Genomic DNA, 18,145 nt, shown 5'->3' with positions numbered 1-18,145 from the left:
CTTCTCAGTTGCTTAAGAGCAAGTAAGTTCAGCCTATCTCTTCCTCCAGCATTGCTACTGTTGTGAGCATTCTCAGTGGCAGAGTAACAGGGTTATCCTGTTCTTGCTTCCACAAGCAAACAGGATCATGTGACTCTGCCTTCCCATGCAGCAAGGAGGAGGGAGACCCTTGCCCCACTTTGCCTGTCTCTTATCTTAAGGCCCACCACTGCATTATCCCACTTACCTGGTCCTGTTGAAGCAGACTGAGCAGAGCATGCTGGGAGTGATTCAGCATGCTCCTAGTCATCCTGTTGGATTCAACAGGCCTGGCAGCTGCAAGTGGGAAGAAGTGACCGCAGACCTTAAAGAAGGAGGAGGGAGGGTCTCTGGATTGCTCCTTGCTGCTCTGTGGTCCATTTCTGCCTAGCTACTTCCCCATGTAGGTAAGAGCACAGCAATGCTGATGGTGGGATGCATGTGCATATGGGTTTGTATAAAAGGGAGAGGGTGCAAGCTGGCATGTTTACCCAAACGCAGGGACTGGATTCACTGGAACTGCTCCACATCTGTGTCTATGTGCCATGGAAAAATGCTGTCTAAGCATTTCAGAGAGAACTTTAGCTGAACCCTTCTTCCTAGTTTACTACCTGTAAAAAGCCTTCCTTCTTTGGGAATGAAATTCATACACAGCTACCCTGCAGTGGCACAGTTCAAAATCAGCTTTACCACTTGATTCTGCTGGGAGTTGGCTTTCTCACTGTATTTTGTAATGGCTTCAGTATCAAAGCTAATGCTTTTCAGCTCTATGATAATCTAGTTTCCTGGGTAGTCCTGTACTCAAACTATGTCACTAGTGTTTCTTAGCTTACTATAGTTTAGTTACACTATAGTCTGTATTATATACAGTTATATATATCTTAGTTTACTATAATTACTAAGTTATATATAACTTAGTTTACTTAGTTTATATACAGTTATATATATCTTAACTATAGCTTAGTTACACAGTACACTGTAGTCTTTATTGTATACTGGTCCAGAACATGGGGAGTGGAGACAAGATGTTTAAGCCCAGCAAGGTGCAACTCTGCCTGCTGCTGAACATGAGAATACCACTTCCCTGTGCCATCATCCCCTGACAGTGCTCCCATGTGGACTGAGTGTGAAAGAGCCAATCCAGGCATGATGCCCTCATGATGTCAACATTTGACACCCACAACATCGCTGTCACTGAGATGTCAAAATACTTCCCAGCCTTCACCTCCCCCCAAACCGGTCAGGAACATAGAGGCTATATATGGAGTGTTAGCCGGTGAACAGAATGGATCCCAAGTACCAGAAGGCACAGGTTCTATACTGAGCTGTGATCTCCTACTGCAGAGGGCTTTGGGGAACCATGAACAGGCACATATGAGCCAATCAGTGCATTTGACTTGCACTTAATACAGGTTGATTAAAAAAAAAAAAATTAGTTGACCCATCTAGTCACATACTAGGCTTGTTTACATTCTTGTGTAACATGATGCTTCTTATCCCTCCAGCACAACCTTCATTCTCCCCTTCCCCACTGACTTCCTCAGTGATAATGGTTGCAGTGACTGGGCCTTAGAAGCCTGTCCCTGCCTTTCTCCACTGAAGCTCATGGGGGTCAGCAAGTGGAGAAGTTGCCTTGTTAAGGTCCCATCTTGAAACCAGCTGAGGTAAAAAGAAGGGGGGGGGAGAGAGAGGAAATGAGTTATTAATCCTAGTTAATAACTGTGACAATCTTGTTTTATTGAACACAGAGATGAAGCAGCGGCTCAAAGAGAGACACGAGTTATTAACCATCTTATCCCAGCAGGACTCTTGTGACCTCTTGTGACCTATCATTGCATGATAGAGAGCAGACAGTTGCAATGATGTATCTTTGTAAAACTTTGTAAAACTACAGGGGCCTGTCTGGAACAAGAAGGGTGGCAGCTCCATGGAGGAACAGTTGGGATCACACTGGTTATTGCTGCTGGACATGCCCTGACTTTCCCTTGTGGTCTGTGTCACCCCATGCAAATGGTGGGGGCAATTTCTCCATCTGTTTTGGAGAGTTGCCTGTTTAGATCAAGGAGAGGCAGAGAAAGAGAGAGAGAAAAATAAACGCCAGCAGTAATGCAGAGTTGGTTTCTGGGAGTGATTGTGAGAGTGGTGCCAGAGAGCTTGTATAGTACTGTAGTGCTTCCAGCAGCTACTGAGACTCTCTGTCCCCTGTTTGGGGAGAGTGTGCAGTGCCTGGGACTTCCTGTCTCTGTGTGGAGTAACAGTAGTAGAACACTGTAGTGATTGTATTGCTCCATATGTCTAGACTGCAGTCAGTCATTGTCAAAGGGGAGGTCTTGAAAGCAAGGATATAAAACTTAGCTGAAACAAATGGGGGATCCCTTCATGAAAGCTTGGATAGACTTACAAGAACAACAGCCAGATAGAAAGGAGGACAGCGTGCCTCCACCTTGAACCTGTGTGGGTGTGCGTGCGCACAGTGGGGTCTCTGCCCTGTTGTAGGAGAGTAAGGAGTACTGTGGTTGGAGGCTCAGGACTTTAGCCTTCTCAGTGGACTAGTCCTCAATGAGGAGCTCAGCCTCTGTGTAGTGTGACCAAATAGGAAAGGAGGGACAAGGTGCCTCTACTGTTAACCATTGTAAAGAAGAGGAGATTTGGGCAGGTGTAGCTCAACATGGAAGGGTTTAAAAAGCTGCACCTGCCAAAGTCTCCTATACAATGGTTAAAGGTACAGGTACTCTGTCTCCCTTTGTATCTGCTTGACCTATGTCTGTGTGTGTGGTGGGGTCTCTGCACTGTCGTAGGAGTGCAAGGGATGCTGTGGTTGGAGGCTCAGGATTTTAGCCTTACCAATGGAATAGTCCTCAATGAGGAGTTTAGCCTCTGAATAGGAGGACCAGATACAAAGGGGGGGGGCAGAGTGTCTATACCTTCAACTATTGTGTGTGTGTGGGGTGAGGTCAGTGCAAGGGGAGCTGCGGTTGGAGGCTCAGGACTTCAGCCTTCTTAATGGACTAGTCCTCAGTGAGGAGCTCAGCCTCTGTGTGGGGAGACCAGAAGTAAGGGGGGGCAGGGAATGCCTCTGCCTTTAACCACTGTATAGGGGACTGGGACAGGGGCAGCTTTCCTGTTGAGCTGCCCCTGCCCCAAACCCTCTTCTCTCCCCCAATGGGGCTTAAAAGAGCCACTCTGACCCCCTTCCTGCCTGCTCCCCCTATTTATAGTGCGCTCTTCCCCCATAGGAACCACTTGGTCTCGGAACCTTCCGGCTCCGGGAGCAGGAGGGAGGTTTTTCGCTCAGGGAACACTTCCGTCTCTGCGGGAAGAGGCACGTCCGGTTTCGCAGTTCCCACCCGGCTCCTCCGCTTCCGGTCACGAGCTGCGCCACTTCCGGTGCTGTCGGGAGGCTCCTGCTGCTGCGGGCTGAGGCGGCGACGATGGCGGCGCTGCAGTTCGGGGCGGGCGGCGGCGGGGAGGACGCCGGCGCGGCGGCGGTGGCGGCCCTGCCCGGGGGAGGCGGCCCCCCCAGCGACTCCTTCCCGAAGGACTTCGGCTACGGCGCCGACGAGGACGGCGAGGAGGAGGAGGACGAGGAGGAGGCGGACGCTGAGCGCCCCCGGGCGCCGCTGGGCGGCGGAGCGGGCGGCGGCGGGGGCTGCGGGCTGGGCGCGGGCGGCGACTCGTCCAAGCAGCCGCGCATCCTCCTCATGGGCCTGCGGCGCAGCGGGAAGTCCTCCATCCAGAAGGTGCGCGGGGGCCAGAGGCTCTGGCCACACTTACCTGGGCGTAAGTCCCCTTGACTAGAATGGGCTTGCTTCTGAGTGGGCAGCAGAGGACTGAGCCCTGAGGCTGCCACTGCTTACCTGGGAGTAGGTCCCCTTGACTATAATGGCGCTTACTTTGGAGTAGGCAAGCATAGGCTTGAGTTCTGAGGCTGTCATCCTAGCCACACTAACTTGGAGCAAGCCCTGTTCACTATAGTGGGCTTGCTTCTGAGTAGGCAGGTGTAGGATTGAGCCCTGAGGCTGCCATCTTAGTCACACTTACCTGAGAGTAACCCCCAGTCACTATAATGGGGCTTAGACAAGCATCAGAATGGGCTGAGCCCCACACCTGGGCTCCTTCAGGGTGTGGGGGATAGACAGCCTAAGCCTAGGCATGTGTACTCCAAAGTATGTCATGTTGTAATCAATGGAGCTTACTTCCCAGTAAGTGCAGGTAGGATAGGTGCACAGGGAGGGGAAGCAAAAGTCCACCCACCACTCCCTGAGACCCATGCTTGGGATTTCCTCAGGGCATGGGGGGCAGCCTCTGGACAGACAGCTGAAGTGTAGGCACATTACTCAGAAGTAAGTCACATTAGAGTCAGTGAGGCTTACTCCCAGGTAAGTGTGGGTAGGAAGGTGTGCAGGGAGGGGAAAGCAAAGAGTCTGCCCAGTGCTCCTTGAGTCCCACACCTGGCTGGACTCAGGGCCTGCGGGAGATCTCTGACTGACTCTTGAAGACATACACAGGCCTTGCAGGCTGTAACTCCCTTGAAAACTGGGTGATGAGGAGGGGGAATGTTTGCCTGCCTGCTGTCAGGACCATCCATGCAAAATTCTCTGTGGGAATACAGAAGGCATAATGGTCCTGCTATCCTCTCCTCCTGCTCATCATTTGGGTCAAGGGCCAAGTAGTCCCACATCCTTCTCATGGAACTGCAGCACAGTGGGATGTTCTTCATCCAGAAGGTGTGTAGGAAGCGGAAGCAATAGTCTGCCCACCAATCCCTGATTCCCATACCGGGCTGGGCTGGGGGTGGGGGAGGCCACTAAAGGTATCACATGCGCCTTGAAGGTGTTAACTCCCCTGGAAACTAGGTGTTGATGAGGTCATGTGGTTGTCTGCCTGCTGTCAGAACCATCCATGCAAAATTTCTATAAAGGGGGGAAGGCAAAGTGGTCCTGTTCTTTCTCTTCTGCTTGTCATCTGGGTCCATAAGGCCCATCTACACCAGAGCATAAGGCCCATCTACACCAGCTGCCTGTATCTCACAGTAGCCCACCAAATGTCTCAGGGAGCACACAAGACAACAGGAGACCTGCATCCTGGTGCCACTCCTCTGCACCTGGCCACATCCAGGTGGCTGCAGAACAACAACAAATGCTCCAGCCCCTCTAGTGAGAAAGGACAGTGTGGACTTTCCTTTCTCAGAGCCTGATAACCTGTGTGCTTGTCTTGCTTTTGTCTTCCTCCCAGGTGGTGTTTCACAAAATGTCTCCTAATGAAACTTTGTTTTTGGAGAGTACCAATAAGATCTATAAGGATGATATTTCCAACAGCTCCTTTGTGAACTTCCAAATATGGGATTTTCCTGGGCAAATGGACTTCTTTGATCCAACGTTTGATTACGAAATGATCTTCAGAGGAACTGGAGCACTAATCTATGTTATTGATGCACAGGTCATTATGAATAACAGAGCTGGGGAGAAGAGGGTGTTAAGCAAGAGAGATTGGAAAGTAGTTGGGCTAGTAAAGTAGGTCTTGGCTATTACAACATTAGTGACCTTAACAATGAGTACTTCAGTAGTTGTAAGTTTGTTTTTTAAAACAAGCTGTGACCCAAGTACTCTGTATAAGATACACTCAGCTTAGAGATCTAAAATAGAAATATTTTGTTCATAGGCTCTTGTAATTCTAAATTCCTCATTGTCTGATTCTCCTGTAGTTACTGGATCAGAACAATATTTTTTACTTGCCCCAATGTATGCAAGTTAGTGATGTAAGACAAGTACATTGGCTGATGACTGAAGGATATATATTAAATCTGGTTTACAGGATGACTACATGGAAGCTTTAACTAGGCTGCACATTACAGTCTCAAAAGCTTACAAAATCAACCCAGACATGAACTTTGAGGTTTTTATTCATAAAGTTGATGGTTTATCAGATGACCATAAAATAGAAACTCAAAGAGATATTCATCAGAGAGCAAATGATGACCTGGGTGATGCTGGCTTAGAAAAACTTCATCTTAGGTAAGTTAAATTCCTTTGGCTGTGGTTGGCTTTACCCCTTTTGGCTGTTTCTCATAGAATCTGGGAAAGCTCAGCTTTCTAGTGCTTGTTAATATGAAAGCTGCTACCCAGATTAAAAAGTGTTAATGCGCCTTGACTTGTTAATTTTGTAAGTGTTATAGTATTAACCTTCAGATTAATACTATAGTATTAATCTTCAGTTCTGAAGAGTTAGAATAGATCAAATAGAAATGCATGCATTATCTTAGACATTCCCTGCTGTGTGACAAAAAAGAGGAAGAGGGTGTGCTGGCCGTTTTGTAAGTACTTATATTTAAAATATGAATGTTCAGTTATGCACAATGCATTTCTTGATCAATCTTCTTGCCTTTATATTGGTTTGTTTTGTTTTGTTGTAGTTGTGTGTTTTTGTTTTGCTGCTTAATGCATGGTCATTCATAACCATTCATATTTCTCTGCTGTATGTGGTGTAAACCCAAATTCTGTTCAAGCAATCCTCCAAACATGACTGATCAGGTGTGTGTCATGGGTTGGCATGTCAGTTCCTAACTGTGTCTAAGTTGGTTGTGCTGCAGTCTTGCTATGATATCTAAAACTAGTGTACTGTTGCCAGTATACTAAGTTTCAATCCATAATTTATAATTTGAAGTGACTGCAAACCATTGTTTGATAGATTCAACCCAAATCTGTTCAGGAGAAAAATACTTGGTCTGTGCATGTGTCTCTGCAATCCAAACAATGAGAAATTGTTCAGCCTTGAATATTTTGAAGAATGCGTGAGTTGTCTTTGCTTTTCCCCCCCACTTTGGCTAGTAACTTCATTCAACTTAAGATGTTACGTTTTAAAACTTAAGTTTAATAGATGGAGACCACTTTTTGCTTTGGAGACCACTGTTTTTATTATTCTGAAGGGCCAGGAGAGCAAATAATGAAACAAATTAATCTGGAAGCTAAATTTAAAATATGCCCTTGGCATTTTTTATTTTTTATTTTTATTTTTGCTGTTCAGTGTGTGCACTGTTTGGTCTTCTGGCCCAAACAGAAAATTCAAGTTTTAACAAGTTTTAATTGCAGAATATTCTTTGATAACTTTTTGTTGAAAAGTAGTCTGTAAATATTCTAATTAATGACTGGGTTATTTGTAGCTTTTATTTGACTAGCATCTATGATCATTCAATATTTGAAGCCTTCAGTAAGGTCGTACAGAAGCTTATTCCGCAGTTGCCAACTTTGGAAAATCTGCTAAACATTTTTATATCTGTAAGTAATGATTTAATATTTGCATTCTTTAGTTTGGTGGTGGTCAGTACTTTGAAGATGGTGAAGCTGCAGTTCACTGCAAAAAACACATTTGCTAGATGTTTTGACATGAATTTACTGACTTACTAGTGCATTTGGCTAGAATGTTGAAGCTTCTGTTTAAAAAGCAGATTAATAATCCTATGTGTTTATAGTCCTCCTCACCCAACATTTGTAATATCGCCGGAGTAGCTACTTACAAGCAGAAGGCATTCTTGTGTGGTGCTAGCCTGTCTCTGCGTGTTCTGTTATCCAGCCTATGAACTTCTTTCAAGGGTTATTGTTGGGCCTTTCACCTAGAAAGTGTCCAAAAGTATTGGAGGAAAACTCTGCCTTTTTCACACATTTTTTTCAATCTAAAATAAGTGCAGAATTTCTCCTCGGATTTCTTTCCATTTGCCTAAGTAATGAAAATTCCTGAACTTAATGTATATAATAAAGTGGGTAGTTTAACCCAATGGAAAAAGGCTAGAATGTATGATACAGGTACAGCCTATTTATCTGCGTTAGTTCCGTTCCATGACTCGGTGTGATTAACAAAAAACGCGTTGTGCTAAATCCCATAGAGTTTACAGCCTGCAGCCTGACACTTCTGGATGGAAGGAAACAAAGGCAGCTGTTATCAATCCTCTCCCCTTCCCTCCCCTTCCCTTCCACAGGTGGGATCCTGAGCTTGCTTGGGAGTCCTCTGTGTCCCAGGCAGCCTCCCAACAGCACTGCAGGTTCTCCTCCTCCTCTTCGCTGCTGCTGCTCCTGCAGTCCTCCCTGGTCACAGCCATCATGGAAACTCCTCTGCTCCAGAGCATTCTGGAACTTGTAGTCCGGCTCTCTGCTCACCCTCACCTGTTTCTCCAAGGCTCCGCAAACACTCCAGAGGTTTTTTAAAGCAATCCCCTCCTCCCCTCTGTTGCTACTGCGCCTGTGTGTGTGTGCGTGTGTGCGAGAGAGAGCGCGAGCGCTCCACCTTGCTGTACCTGTTCTGGCTACAGAGGTTTTTGGTCCCCTCTTTAGCCTCGGCTGGCTCAGGGGCTCCAGGAATGTTACTGTTCCTTTGCAAGGAGAGCCTCTTCCATTGCTCCAGGGCTAATTCCCTGCCTGGGCGAGGCAGAGCCTTTTTGCAGTGTTTTGGGCTGCCTGGAAACGGATGGAGATGCCAGCTCAGGGCAAAGGAGGCAAAGGTGTGTGTGACTTTCAGTACCCCCACCCCCAGACAAATCAGCAGATAAAAAATCCATGGATAAATAGGCTGCACCTGTACTGGTGTTTGAATAAAACAAACCCGTTCCTCAGTTTTTCTCAGTTTTAGGAGAAATTGTCCCTGACACAAGTTCCAAAGGAATTACATTTTTAGTGAATTTATCATGGTTGGCAATTGATGACATCCTCATTAATAAGGGATGTCTAGTTTGCGTTGAGCCACGGATTAACAAGGAGGTGGGGGCGTCTTGTTCCATACTGGAATGGTCATAGGAAATGCTCCCCAGCTGAATATTTGGTATCTAAGGAATTGTGGTTAAGTAAAACATCTTAATGGGACGGCGGTGGCTCAGTGGGTTAAACCTCTGAGTCGACAGGCCTGTTGACTGCATGGTTGGCAGTTTGAATCCATGCGACGTGGTAAACTCTCATTGCTTGTTTCAGCTCCTGCCAACCTAGCAGTTTGAAAGCCTGTAAAACTGTGAGTAGATAAATAGGTACTACCCTGGTGGGAAGGTAACAGCATTCCGTGTGCTTAGGCATTAAGTCATGCAGGCCACATGACCATGGAAACTGTCTACGCCCAACTCCAGCTCTTTGGCTTAGAAATGGAGATGAGCAGCCCCCATAAAGTCAGAAATGACTAGGCTTATCTTTTCAAGACATCTTGGTATTTATAGTACACTGTGTGCATAATTTTGTAATACATTTTTAATAAACGGGTGTTAGAGAATAGTGACCTAAAGTCTTGGAATGAGGATGGTGGGGCATATTAAAGGATGAGAGGCTTGATGAAAATTGACTGGTTTGATATTACACCCTCCACCACCTTCCACCATTTTCAGGGTTGTTGATGAAAAGATGTCCTGCCTACTCATGTTGCTTCTGTAAAAGGGTTAAATTGTAAACTTATTAATTACTCTTAGTTAGCGGTCTCCATGGTAGAGACTGCTGCGCTTGGAGAAGGGCGTCCCTGGCATGATTGGCGCTTCTGCCTGGGAGCCTTCCTTCCCTGCTGTTGATCTCTGCACCCCAGCCAGGAAATCCAGGTGCAGTGACTGCTGGGGTGACAGAACCTGGAAGTGGCGAACTGGAGCGCACTTTGTGGGAGATCGGTGGTGGGGTGGGAAGGCCTTCCCTGCAGAACAATAAGCGCCGTTTATGTGGGGAAGGCAGGGCACTGGATGCGGTCCATGGTTCGGAGTCTGGACAGCCCTGCTCTTGGCTAGTGTTAAGTGTTGTTCATCTCCTTGTATGCATGAGGTTGGGCTGTTTGCAATTGTAAACCTGTTATTTTTTTTCTTTGAAGAATTCAGGGATTGAGAAAGCTTTCCTCTTCGATGTTGTCAGCAAGATCTATATCGCAACAGACAGTTCCCCCGTTGACATGCAGTCCTATGAGCTTTGTTGTGACATGATTGACGTAGTCATTGATGTGTCTTGTATATATGGGTAAGTGGCATGCCATGCATCTGAGTCGCTTTGAAGAAGTGTATTCTTGAATATCGTTGGGGAATTTCTGAATCCGTTCCAGATCATGGACCTTAAGTCTGAAGGTTTGTCATGTGAGTTCTGTTGTGTTCAATGAGGTCTGGTGATTTCTTTCAGTTGTCTCCTGGAGAAGCTGCTTAATGCACACCCAGCAGCTTCTCCTGTTTCAGGGATTGCTACCTCTGGAGGGCTCAGATAGCACAAGGGTAAATGAGGACTCCAGTAAGTCTTAAGCCCATTCTAGTTACTGTCAGCAGCAGAACCCTGCAGGGTTGAAGCTCTGCCTGTGATGAAGTTGCTGAGCATCAGTTTTGGTAAAGGCTTGAAAAGACTTAGATATAAGATGAAGCTTCTGTTCATGCTGTTGTGTTTGAAGGGCATTCTTAAGGTGGACAGTGCCGATTTTTTGAGTTCCGCCCCACATATATCTCAGAACAGTGTGATCCTATACACGTGCTCAGAAAGTATGACCCACTGAGTTTAATGGAACTTACCCCCTTGTAAATGTGTATAGGATTGCAGTCCCAGTCACCATTTGAGTAGGCAATATTGGCTGGTGGGACTGGACAGAGGGGTGGAAAATATTAGCAAATACATTTGAGGGGTAAGGTTGCATTCCTTGCCTGCTGTATCTCAGTGGCTTACAGGAGCAGTTGCTTCTGTTTCAGTTAATGTATTGCAATTGGAATCAGAAAAATAAGAATGGGCTCACTTTTTAGGAACATGGGAATTTCCTGCTTCAGTATTTCTGGGTTGGGGTCGGCTTCCTTCTGAGAATGTTGTTGGTGGGGAGGGCTTTGCTCTGTACTGATAGCATTATGCAGTTGGCCTTGCTGTTTTGTTTCTGGCTTACTCTTCAGCTCAGTGAACTGGCAGCCCTTTAATTCAGACAACTTTTTTTTTTTGCTTATTACGATTCAGAGGCTCTGCCCAAGGTGCAAATACTACTAAAGATATTCTGTCGGCACCTCAGAATTAAGCACATGCATTGAGTGGTTTGTTTTCTCAAATTACTGTAGGCTAAAAGAAGATGGGAGTGGAAGTGCCTACGATAAGGAGTCTATGGCAATTATCAAGCTCAATAACACAACTGTTCTCTATTTAAAAGAAGTGACTAAGTTTCTGGCCTTAGTGTGTATCCTTAGAGAAGAAAGCTTTGAACGCAAAGGTAAGGAAAAGGGTTTGCATGTTACCTGGTTCAGAAAGGTGACATATTCAAGTTGGTGTGCTTAAGGGTACAAGACTTACCTGAGGTCTTGTAATTACAGTGAGTGGAGATCTGTTCCGGTTTGAGCTGCTCTCATTGCTAAGAGTGGAGTTAAAACATTTCAGAGATTGGTGCACACTATTTCACGTTCTCACACTTTAAAAAAGTGGAGATATAATGGAGGCGAAGAAGGAGAGAAGAAGAGAATTGCACAATTTGCAACAAGCCCAAAAAATTGCCTAGAAACCTGTTTTGTTGAAACGTTTCAGAAACACTTGTTATGCCTGATGTGAATTTGGTAAAACTCTTCATTGGAGACAGTTACTGGTCATTTCATGCCTGTACCCTAAAACAGTGATTCTCACACATTTAGCACCGGGACCCACTTTTTAGAATGAGAATCTGTCAGGACCCACTGGAAGTGATGTCATGTCTGGAAGTGACATCATCAAGCAGCCCAATTTTTAACAATCCTAGGCTCCAATCCTACTCACACATACCCAAAAATAAGTTCCATTTGCTATCATTGTTAAAAGAATATACTTAGTAGCTTGTTAAAAGTACAGGTCTGTAGCATTTCCCCAAATGCAGTCACATACCATGGCAGCTTCATCTAATATATTAAAAATAAAATATTGAAATGAATGGGAACCCACTTGACATTGGCTTGCAACTTACCTAGTGGGTTCCAACCCACAGTTAGAGAAACACTGCTCTAAAAGAATGTCTCTTAAAGGGAATGCTTAATCTTCTGATGTTTGTGTGTTTGCTGCTCTGGATGCTCTGAAGTGCCTTCTGGTTGGGCTCAACCTGCTTTGCCAGGAGAATTCACAGGGCTGACACAGAACTCTCAAATTTGCTATAGTTGACTTTGCCCCTTGTAAGACAGACGTGCCAGGTGGTCTTGAAAAATCCGATTTCTTTAAACCCACCTGGATCTTTTGATTTGTCACAGCTTTGCTTGCCCGCTCCAAATTCTGACACAGCAAGAGTGTTGGCTCGCATCACATGGTGATGAACTGGATGTTGTGCTAACTATTTGTTTCACTTTTGCTGCTGTAAGCTGGCCAAAGCCTTTTAAGCTGCAGGAAAAAGCATGGAATTCCTTTGTGTCTATTTGGTGCTGAGGATTTGACCATGCATCTTAGCAAGAGTGTATACTATCTAGCCCCTATTTAAAAAAAATTAAAAACTGTCATTGGAGTAACTGACCAAATCTGTCACAAAAGGAATTGCTCTGGGGCTTGAGTCTGCTGCTGCATACGACAGAGACATATGTCTCTTCAGCCAAACTTGGTATGCCCCCATTTGGGCTCCCAGGTGGCATTGTACTTTGCTGCATTCAATTTACAACTGTGTCTGTCCTTTTGCTCTTCACAGGTTTAATAGACTACAATTTCCACTGCTTCCGCAAGGCCATCCACGAGGTCTTTGAAGTGGGCATTTCTTCTCACCGATCCTGCAACCATCAAACAAACATCCCTGGCCTAAAAGCAGTGACTCATAATGGCACCCCCAGAAATGCAGTTTAGGGGAAACCAAACCTGGCCTGCCACGTGCTTGCTTGCCCCATCTGTATCCAGGGGCCGGGCAGCAGAGAACTGGCTGCATAAACTCCTGTGTGCGTTCTCAGAAGAGAGACATCCTGCCCTTGTGGAACTGCAATCCTGGTTGATCTGGCACAACCGAAACAGCTGTCAAACTCTTGGAGACTGAGTGGCTGTTCCTGTCTTCAAGTGGCAGCTCTTCTTGCCCAGAGTACACCCTCTTCTCCTCCTGGACCATTTCCCTTGGTATGAAGCAGGGTGTGGTTTATTCCAGAACTGAGCTGAATTGATAATTGCTCAGTGTTCTTCTGTTTTTAACCCTAGGTAGTTCATTCACTTGTGTTTCAAAAAAGCTGGTGACTTTGCCGTAGAAGTTCAGAGGCTCAAACGTTGCAGCTTGTGGCTTAGTTTTAGCTCCATCTCAAACATTCCATGTGTTTTTTCATTGTGTCATTTTGCAGTAACATCCCAAAAACAATTCCATATTTTGCGAACTAAACACCACACCAAGCTATGCCAGGCCTCCAGCAGACCCATAGAGCAAAGGTGCTGAGAAGTGTGTGTGCTTCTGTTCTTCTCTTTCTTTGAGGATATGATAAAGACAAGAATTAGTAACCTTAATTTTGTGGCTTATACCTGGTTTACAATATGTTTGCTTGGATTCTCAAGCTTACGACAACCCAATTAATGAGTTGCTGGCAACAGTTCCTCTTCATGTTCTTAAAGCAGTAAAATGACCCAGGTTTTGCTGTCAGGGCTTAACATCTGTAGGTTTCAGTGCTTGTTCCAGTTTTTGAAGCCCTATGATAGCATAAAGGTCTAGTTTGTAAAACCTGGCATGCTCCTTTGACAAGTTCAGACTGCTGTAAACTTAACTTTGGCTGTAAGAGCCCCTTACCAGGCAAGGTGGCTCCTTTGCTCCAAGGCTAGCAAGATAGCCTGCACACTTCCCTGGGAGAAAAGCTTGTGTTTGTGTGACTCTTCCTTTGTGGCATTGGTCAGTAAAGAGTCACTGGTTCCTCTTCTGTTGGAAAAGCAACACTTTTACTTTCCAAAGCCCCAGGACCTTTTGCCTACTCAAGTGAAAATGCTGAAGGTTTAGCAGCCGGTTTGCTACGGCTGTCTGCAGCCAACTGAGTTTATAGGGTGTTGCCTTGAGAAAGGAGAGCCTTCATGTGATTCAATTTTCCCCGGATTGCATTAATAAAATGCATTTATCTCAATAAGTGGTGTTCTTCTGAATGAAGTTTGTGTGAAACTGTTTTGGATCCCAAGGGGATTGGGAGGGTGTCTCATGACTTGGTTCCTGGTGGAAGTTTGCATTTCAGCTGCTGATAGATACCTTGTCTGCTAGTGTGCAGGATGGACATTCAGCCTGCAGTAAGTGAAGGTTGTGCCATAAACTGTGGTGACTGGTTGGATGCAAACAGCAGTCTTGTATATCACATTGGCATAATTCTGGTATGAGCACTGATTGTTAATATAACAGAAATGCAGTTTTTTGCTTTCTTTGGCTACTCTTGATCTTCAGTACTGTTCAGGTCTGCAGCTTAGAACTCTCTTTTATTTAGAGAAATGAGCAGAAACTGGGCTCAAATGTGGTGTGTGGACAGGGGAAAGGGCAGTTACCTCCACTTCCTGGCTGCTGCCTTCGTGAGAACATAACTGCCTTTTGCGGGTTCAGGTGAAGGGCTGTCAGGTTCAGTGTTCTGGAGGGCATGAATGTGAGTGCCCTGGCTTCTTTTATCCCTCAGCAGCTGCAGTTCAGAGGAGCACTGTATGCTTGGGGCTAAAAGTGGTCAATATCCATCCTCTCCTTGAAGTATTAATCCTTTTGGAAAATCATCCTAGCTAGTGCTCATTGCCACATGTTGTGGTTGGGAACACAAAGGATTGTATTGGGAACACAAAGGCCCACCTCACCCCAGCAGTGTCTTTTCTAGTGGCTGTCTGCTGGTGTTGCATCTTTTTAGATTGTGAGCCCTTTTGGGACAGGGAGCCATCAGATATTTGATTTTCTCTGTAAACCGCTTTGTGAACTTTTTGTTGAAAAGCGGTATATAAATACTGTTGTTGTTGTTGTTGTTGTAGTATCCTAAAGTTTCCTGGCTCTTATGGAAGATTCCTTCCATCACAGAAACCTTAGAATGCAACCCCATGTCAATTATGCATTAAATTCTTTGCCTGTTGACAGATTTCTTGGCTCCTGATTCTGATCAGAAGGCTTTTCAAAAGATCAGATCTCTTCCATATGTGGGAGAGAATAGGTTAATAAATGGCTGATAGCAGAGATACCAAAATGTGTAGAATGTCCATGTGCGGAGATGTACCAGATGCTTGGGTCTAACAGAGCATGATATTTGCACTACCCTGCTTGTGGTGACTGAGTGGCCTTGATAAGCCCTTGGTCTGGTCCAGCAGCAACACTAGTTCGGTCCTGCGTACTCTGTGTGAGGGGGGGTTACATGCTAACTTTTTCCTCTCGTATAGTATTATAGCTTACCCTTCCTTTAACAAGCCTTGGTTGATGCTGTGGTTCTCCCCTTGTCTTATCCTTGCAAGAACCATCTTGTGAGGTGGGGCAGCCTAAGAGAGAACAACCAGCATGGGCAACCAGTGCACTTGGTTGCAAGAGCTTGGGGGTCTGAATATGGCTTTCCCCAGTCTCAGTCCAGGTATCCTAAGCCCCCACTGCACCCACCACCGAAATTCTCAGAAATCCTTTCTCTTTTACCAACCTAGTTGCAGGATGCCCAAAGTGGATAATGCCAAGATTTTTAAAATCCATATAGTATCAGATGCATAAAAAAGTCAAACACAGATATGTAAGAGAGGGAAAGAGGTGGTGGCCTCTGTTCCAGCCTAGCTGAAGTCTGCTTAAAAGAAAGAAAGCCAAAACACAGGCCTTTCTGATCTCATGAGGTAGGGAGTTCCATAAGCTATGGGAAATACCACATCGTGTGTCAAGCATGCTGCTGAGAATGGTTGGAAGCACAGAAGTTCCATCCCTGGTAACTTGAGGCGTCAAGCAGTCACATGGCAGAAGGCAGTCCTTTCAGTACCCTGTTACTTTAAGGCTTTGAAGGGGTCTACCAGCACCTTGAATTAGATTATCAGGCAGAGTAACTGATAGAACTGTAGAGGTCACATGATCCCATTATTGGCTACCAGTCAGCATTCTGTTGTATGCAGTTTAAGGGCATTCCCAAGTAACAGTTATCAGTTTAAATCGGAGGTCTCCAACTTTTCACCAGGAGGGCCCCATTGGGGGGGGGGGAATGAAAAGATCTCTTTGCAAACCAGTCCAAAGCACTTTCAAAGCAACTGGGGAGGGAAGGGGAAATCTTACAAAACAGTCCAAAAGCCCACTCCTGCAGGCTCCTCCAGCCTGTTCCTGCAGCCTCTCCAAGTGCAGGCTCTCCACATTGAGCCCACACACCTCTTAAATTTCTGTGGTTGTGCGAAAGCTCTGAAGAGCCCCATAGCTCCTGCGACCACTCTGAAGGTTCCACGAGAGCTCTGCAAGTCCCAGCCTTTGGAAGGTCAGGCTTCATGGGCCAGAGGATCCCTCCAGGCTGATGGATCTCTGCTGGCCAGATGGACAGACTCTGCAGGCCGGATGTGCCCATGGGCCATGCTTTGGAGACCATTGGTTTAAACCAGGGCCCACGGCCAACCTCTTGTCCCTTGAAAACCTCTGGCCCACTCAACTGAACATGACCAGAACTGTGCTCCGATTGTGTCTGGAGGGTGTTCTGAGGGCCAGACAGGTTGAATAAATGAGCCCATTCATTCATTTATTCACTCATCTAAGTTCCATCTCTAATTTATTTAAATTTTATATTTAAATTTTTTTCCAGCCCTCCACACCATGTCAGATATTTGATGCCAAAAAGTTTGGAGACCCCTGATTTAAACGTGCATGATTGTGGCCTGGCCTGATGTCTAGGAACAGGTGGCCTACCAGCTGAAGCTGAGAACCTAGGAAGCTGCCTTAGTCAAAGTCTATCTAGTTCCATATTGTTGACATTGACTGCAATGGCTTTCCAGGTTTTCAGACAAGAATTTTTCTCTGTCCTGCTTTGGAGATTGCAGAGATTGAACCTTGGGCATTTTACCATTGAGATAATGGTCTCCCCTAGCAAAAAGCACTACTGAGTACATCCTGTGGAGCAAAAGAGCACCCCCCAATAACTCTCAACCATGGGTGCACCTTTCCTTGGTGGAAGGGGACTGTAGCACCATCTCTCATACAGCAACTTGCTGCGCCTTGACCCTTTCCCAGGGGCACTGCCTTCAAGCATTATGGTAAAGAATAGCACAGTACCATGTGGCTACTACATTGAAGATGTCAGGCAAATTGTTAGGGCAAGAAGGAGAAAAGCCACAGTATGACATGACAGTCTTCCTGTTGAGGTCTGCTAGTGGGGAAGCTGGGTAATATTCTACTGCTGGGTAGCTACAAGTGTATTGATAGGAACAGGAGGAAGTACTGTTGCTTGTGTTAGCACAGCTTTCATGCAGGGTTCTGGGCTTGGCACTTGGGCAGATGAAACTGACCAAATTGTTGCATTCATTTTGACCAGTGCACTACATGCCTCTGTAGTGGAGAATCTGTGGGTTGGTCTTAGGAAGGGGTCTCCAAAGCCCAGCCTGGGGGGCCAGATGTGGTGCACGGCAAGCCTCTATCTGGCCGGTGGCCAGCTTCTTGTCCCCTGAAAGCCTTTGGTCCACTTGGCCAAACATGACTGGAACTATGCTCTGGTTGTGTCTGGAGGGTGTTCAAGGGCCAGAGAGGTTGAATGAATGAGCCCATTCATTTATTTATTCACTCATCTGAGTTCCATCCCTAATTTATTTAAATAAATTTTATATTTAAATTTTTTTTCCCGGTCCTCAACACTGTGCCAGATATTTGATGTGGCCCTCTGGCCAAAAAGTTTGGAGACCCCTGGTCTTAGTCATCAGGAACTCAGAAAGACACAGCTAACCCAACCCACCATGGGCTGTGCAGAAAGCATGACGCTAGGAGCTTCGTCCATACCCACCAGTCCTTGCTGCCTCCTGTAAAGGAAAGTTGAAAGCCAGGTTTGATGTTTCAAATTCCTTCTCCACCTACCAGACTGGCAGTGTTGCTGGACTACTTGCACCTGCTACTGAGACTGGGATTCTGCTCAGCAATGGCAGAGTGATGACTGGACCAAACATTTTCCTGTCCTCAATCCTTTCAGACTTGGTTTTGTGAACTAGTCATTGTATTGGAAGTTGGGCATTGTTCAGTCTGGTTGCTCCTTTCCAAGGAGAAGCTGAAGACTGCCTGGTGTGTGGTGTTTGTTCACAAGATGGCAGTACTGCTCCATGTGTACTCCAGC

The 18,145-nt window shown here is 45.9% G+C and overlaps 1 protein-coding gene across 1 annotated transcript; it reads left to right on the top strand.

Annotated features, from left to right (window-relative positions):
- Positions 1-3,438: 3,438 nt before the first annotated feature.
- Positions 3,439-14,968, top strand: RRAGC (Ras related GTP binding C). Its single transcript, XM_066638806.1, has 7 exons — positions 3,439-3,758; positions 5,254-5,457; positions 5,833-6,032; positions 7,178-7,292; positions 9,838-9,980; positions 11,039-11,187; positions 12,607-14,968. Exons 1-7 carry the CDS (start codon positions 3,450-3,452, stop codon positions 12,756-12,758), a joined length of 1,272 nt encoding a protein of 423 aa, XP_066494903.1. The 5' UTR covers positions 3,439-3,449; the 3' UTR covers positions 12,759-14,968.
- Positions 14,969-18,145: the final 3,177 nt, after the last annotated feature.

The sequence above is a fragment of the Tiliqua scincoides genome, chromosome 10 (genome assembly GCF_035046505.1).
Source record: "Tiliqua scincoides isolate rTilSci1 chromosome 10, rTilSci1.hap2, whole genome shotgun sequence".
NCBI classification, from domain to species: Eukaryota; Metazoa; Chordata; class Lepidosauria; order Squamata; family Scincidae; genus Tiliqua; species Tiliqua scincoides.
Note: the sequence above shows the minus strand (reverse complement) of the source record. Positions and strands in the feature narration are given on the sequence as shown.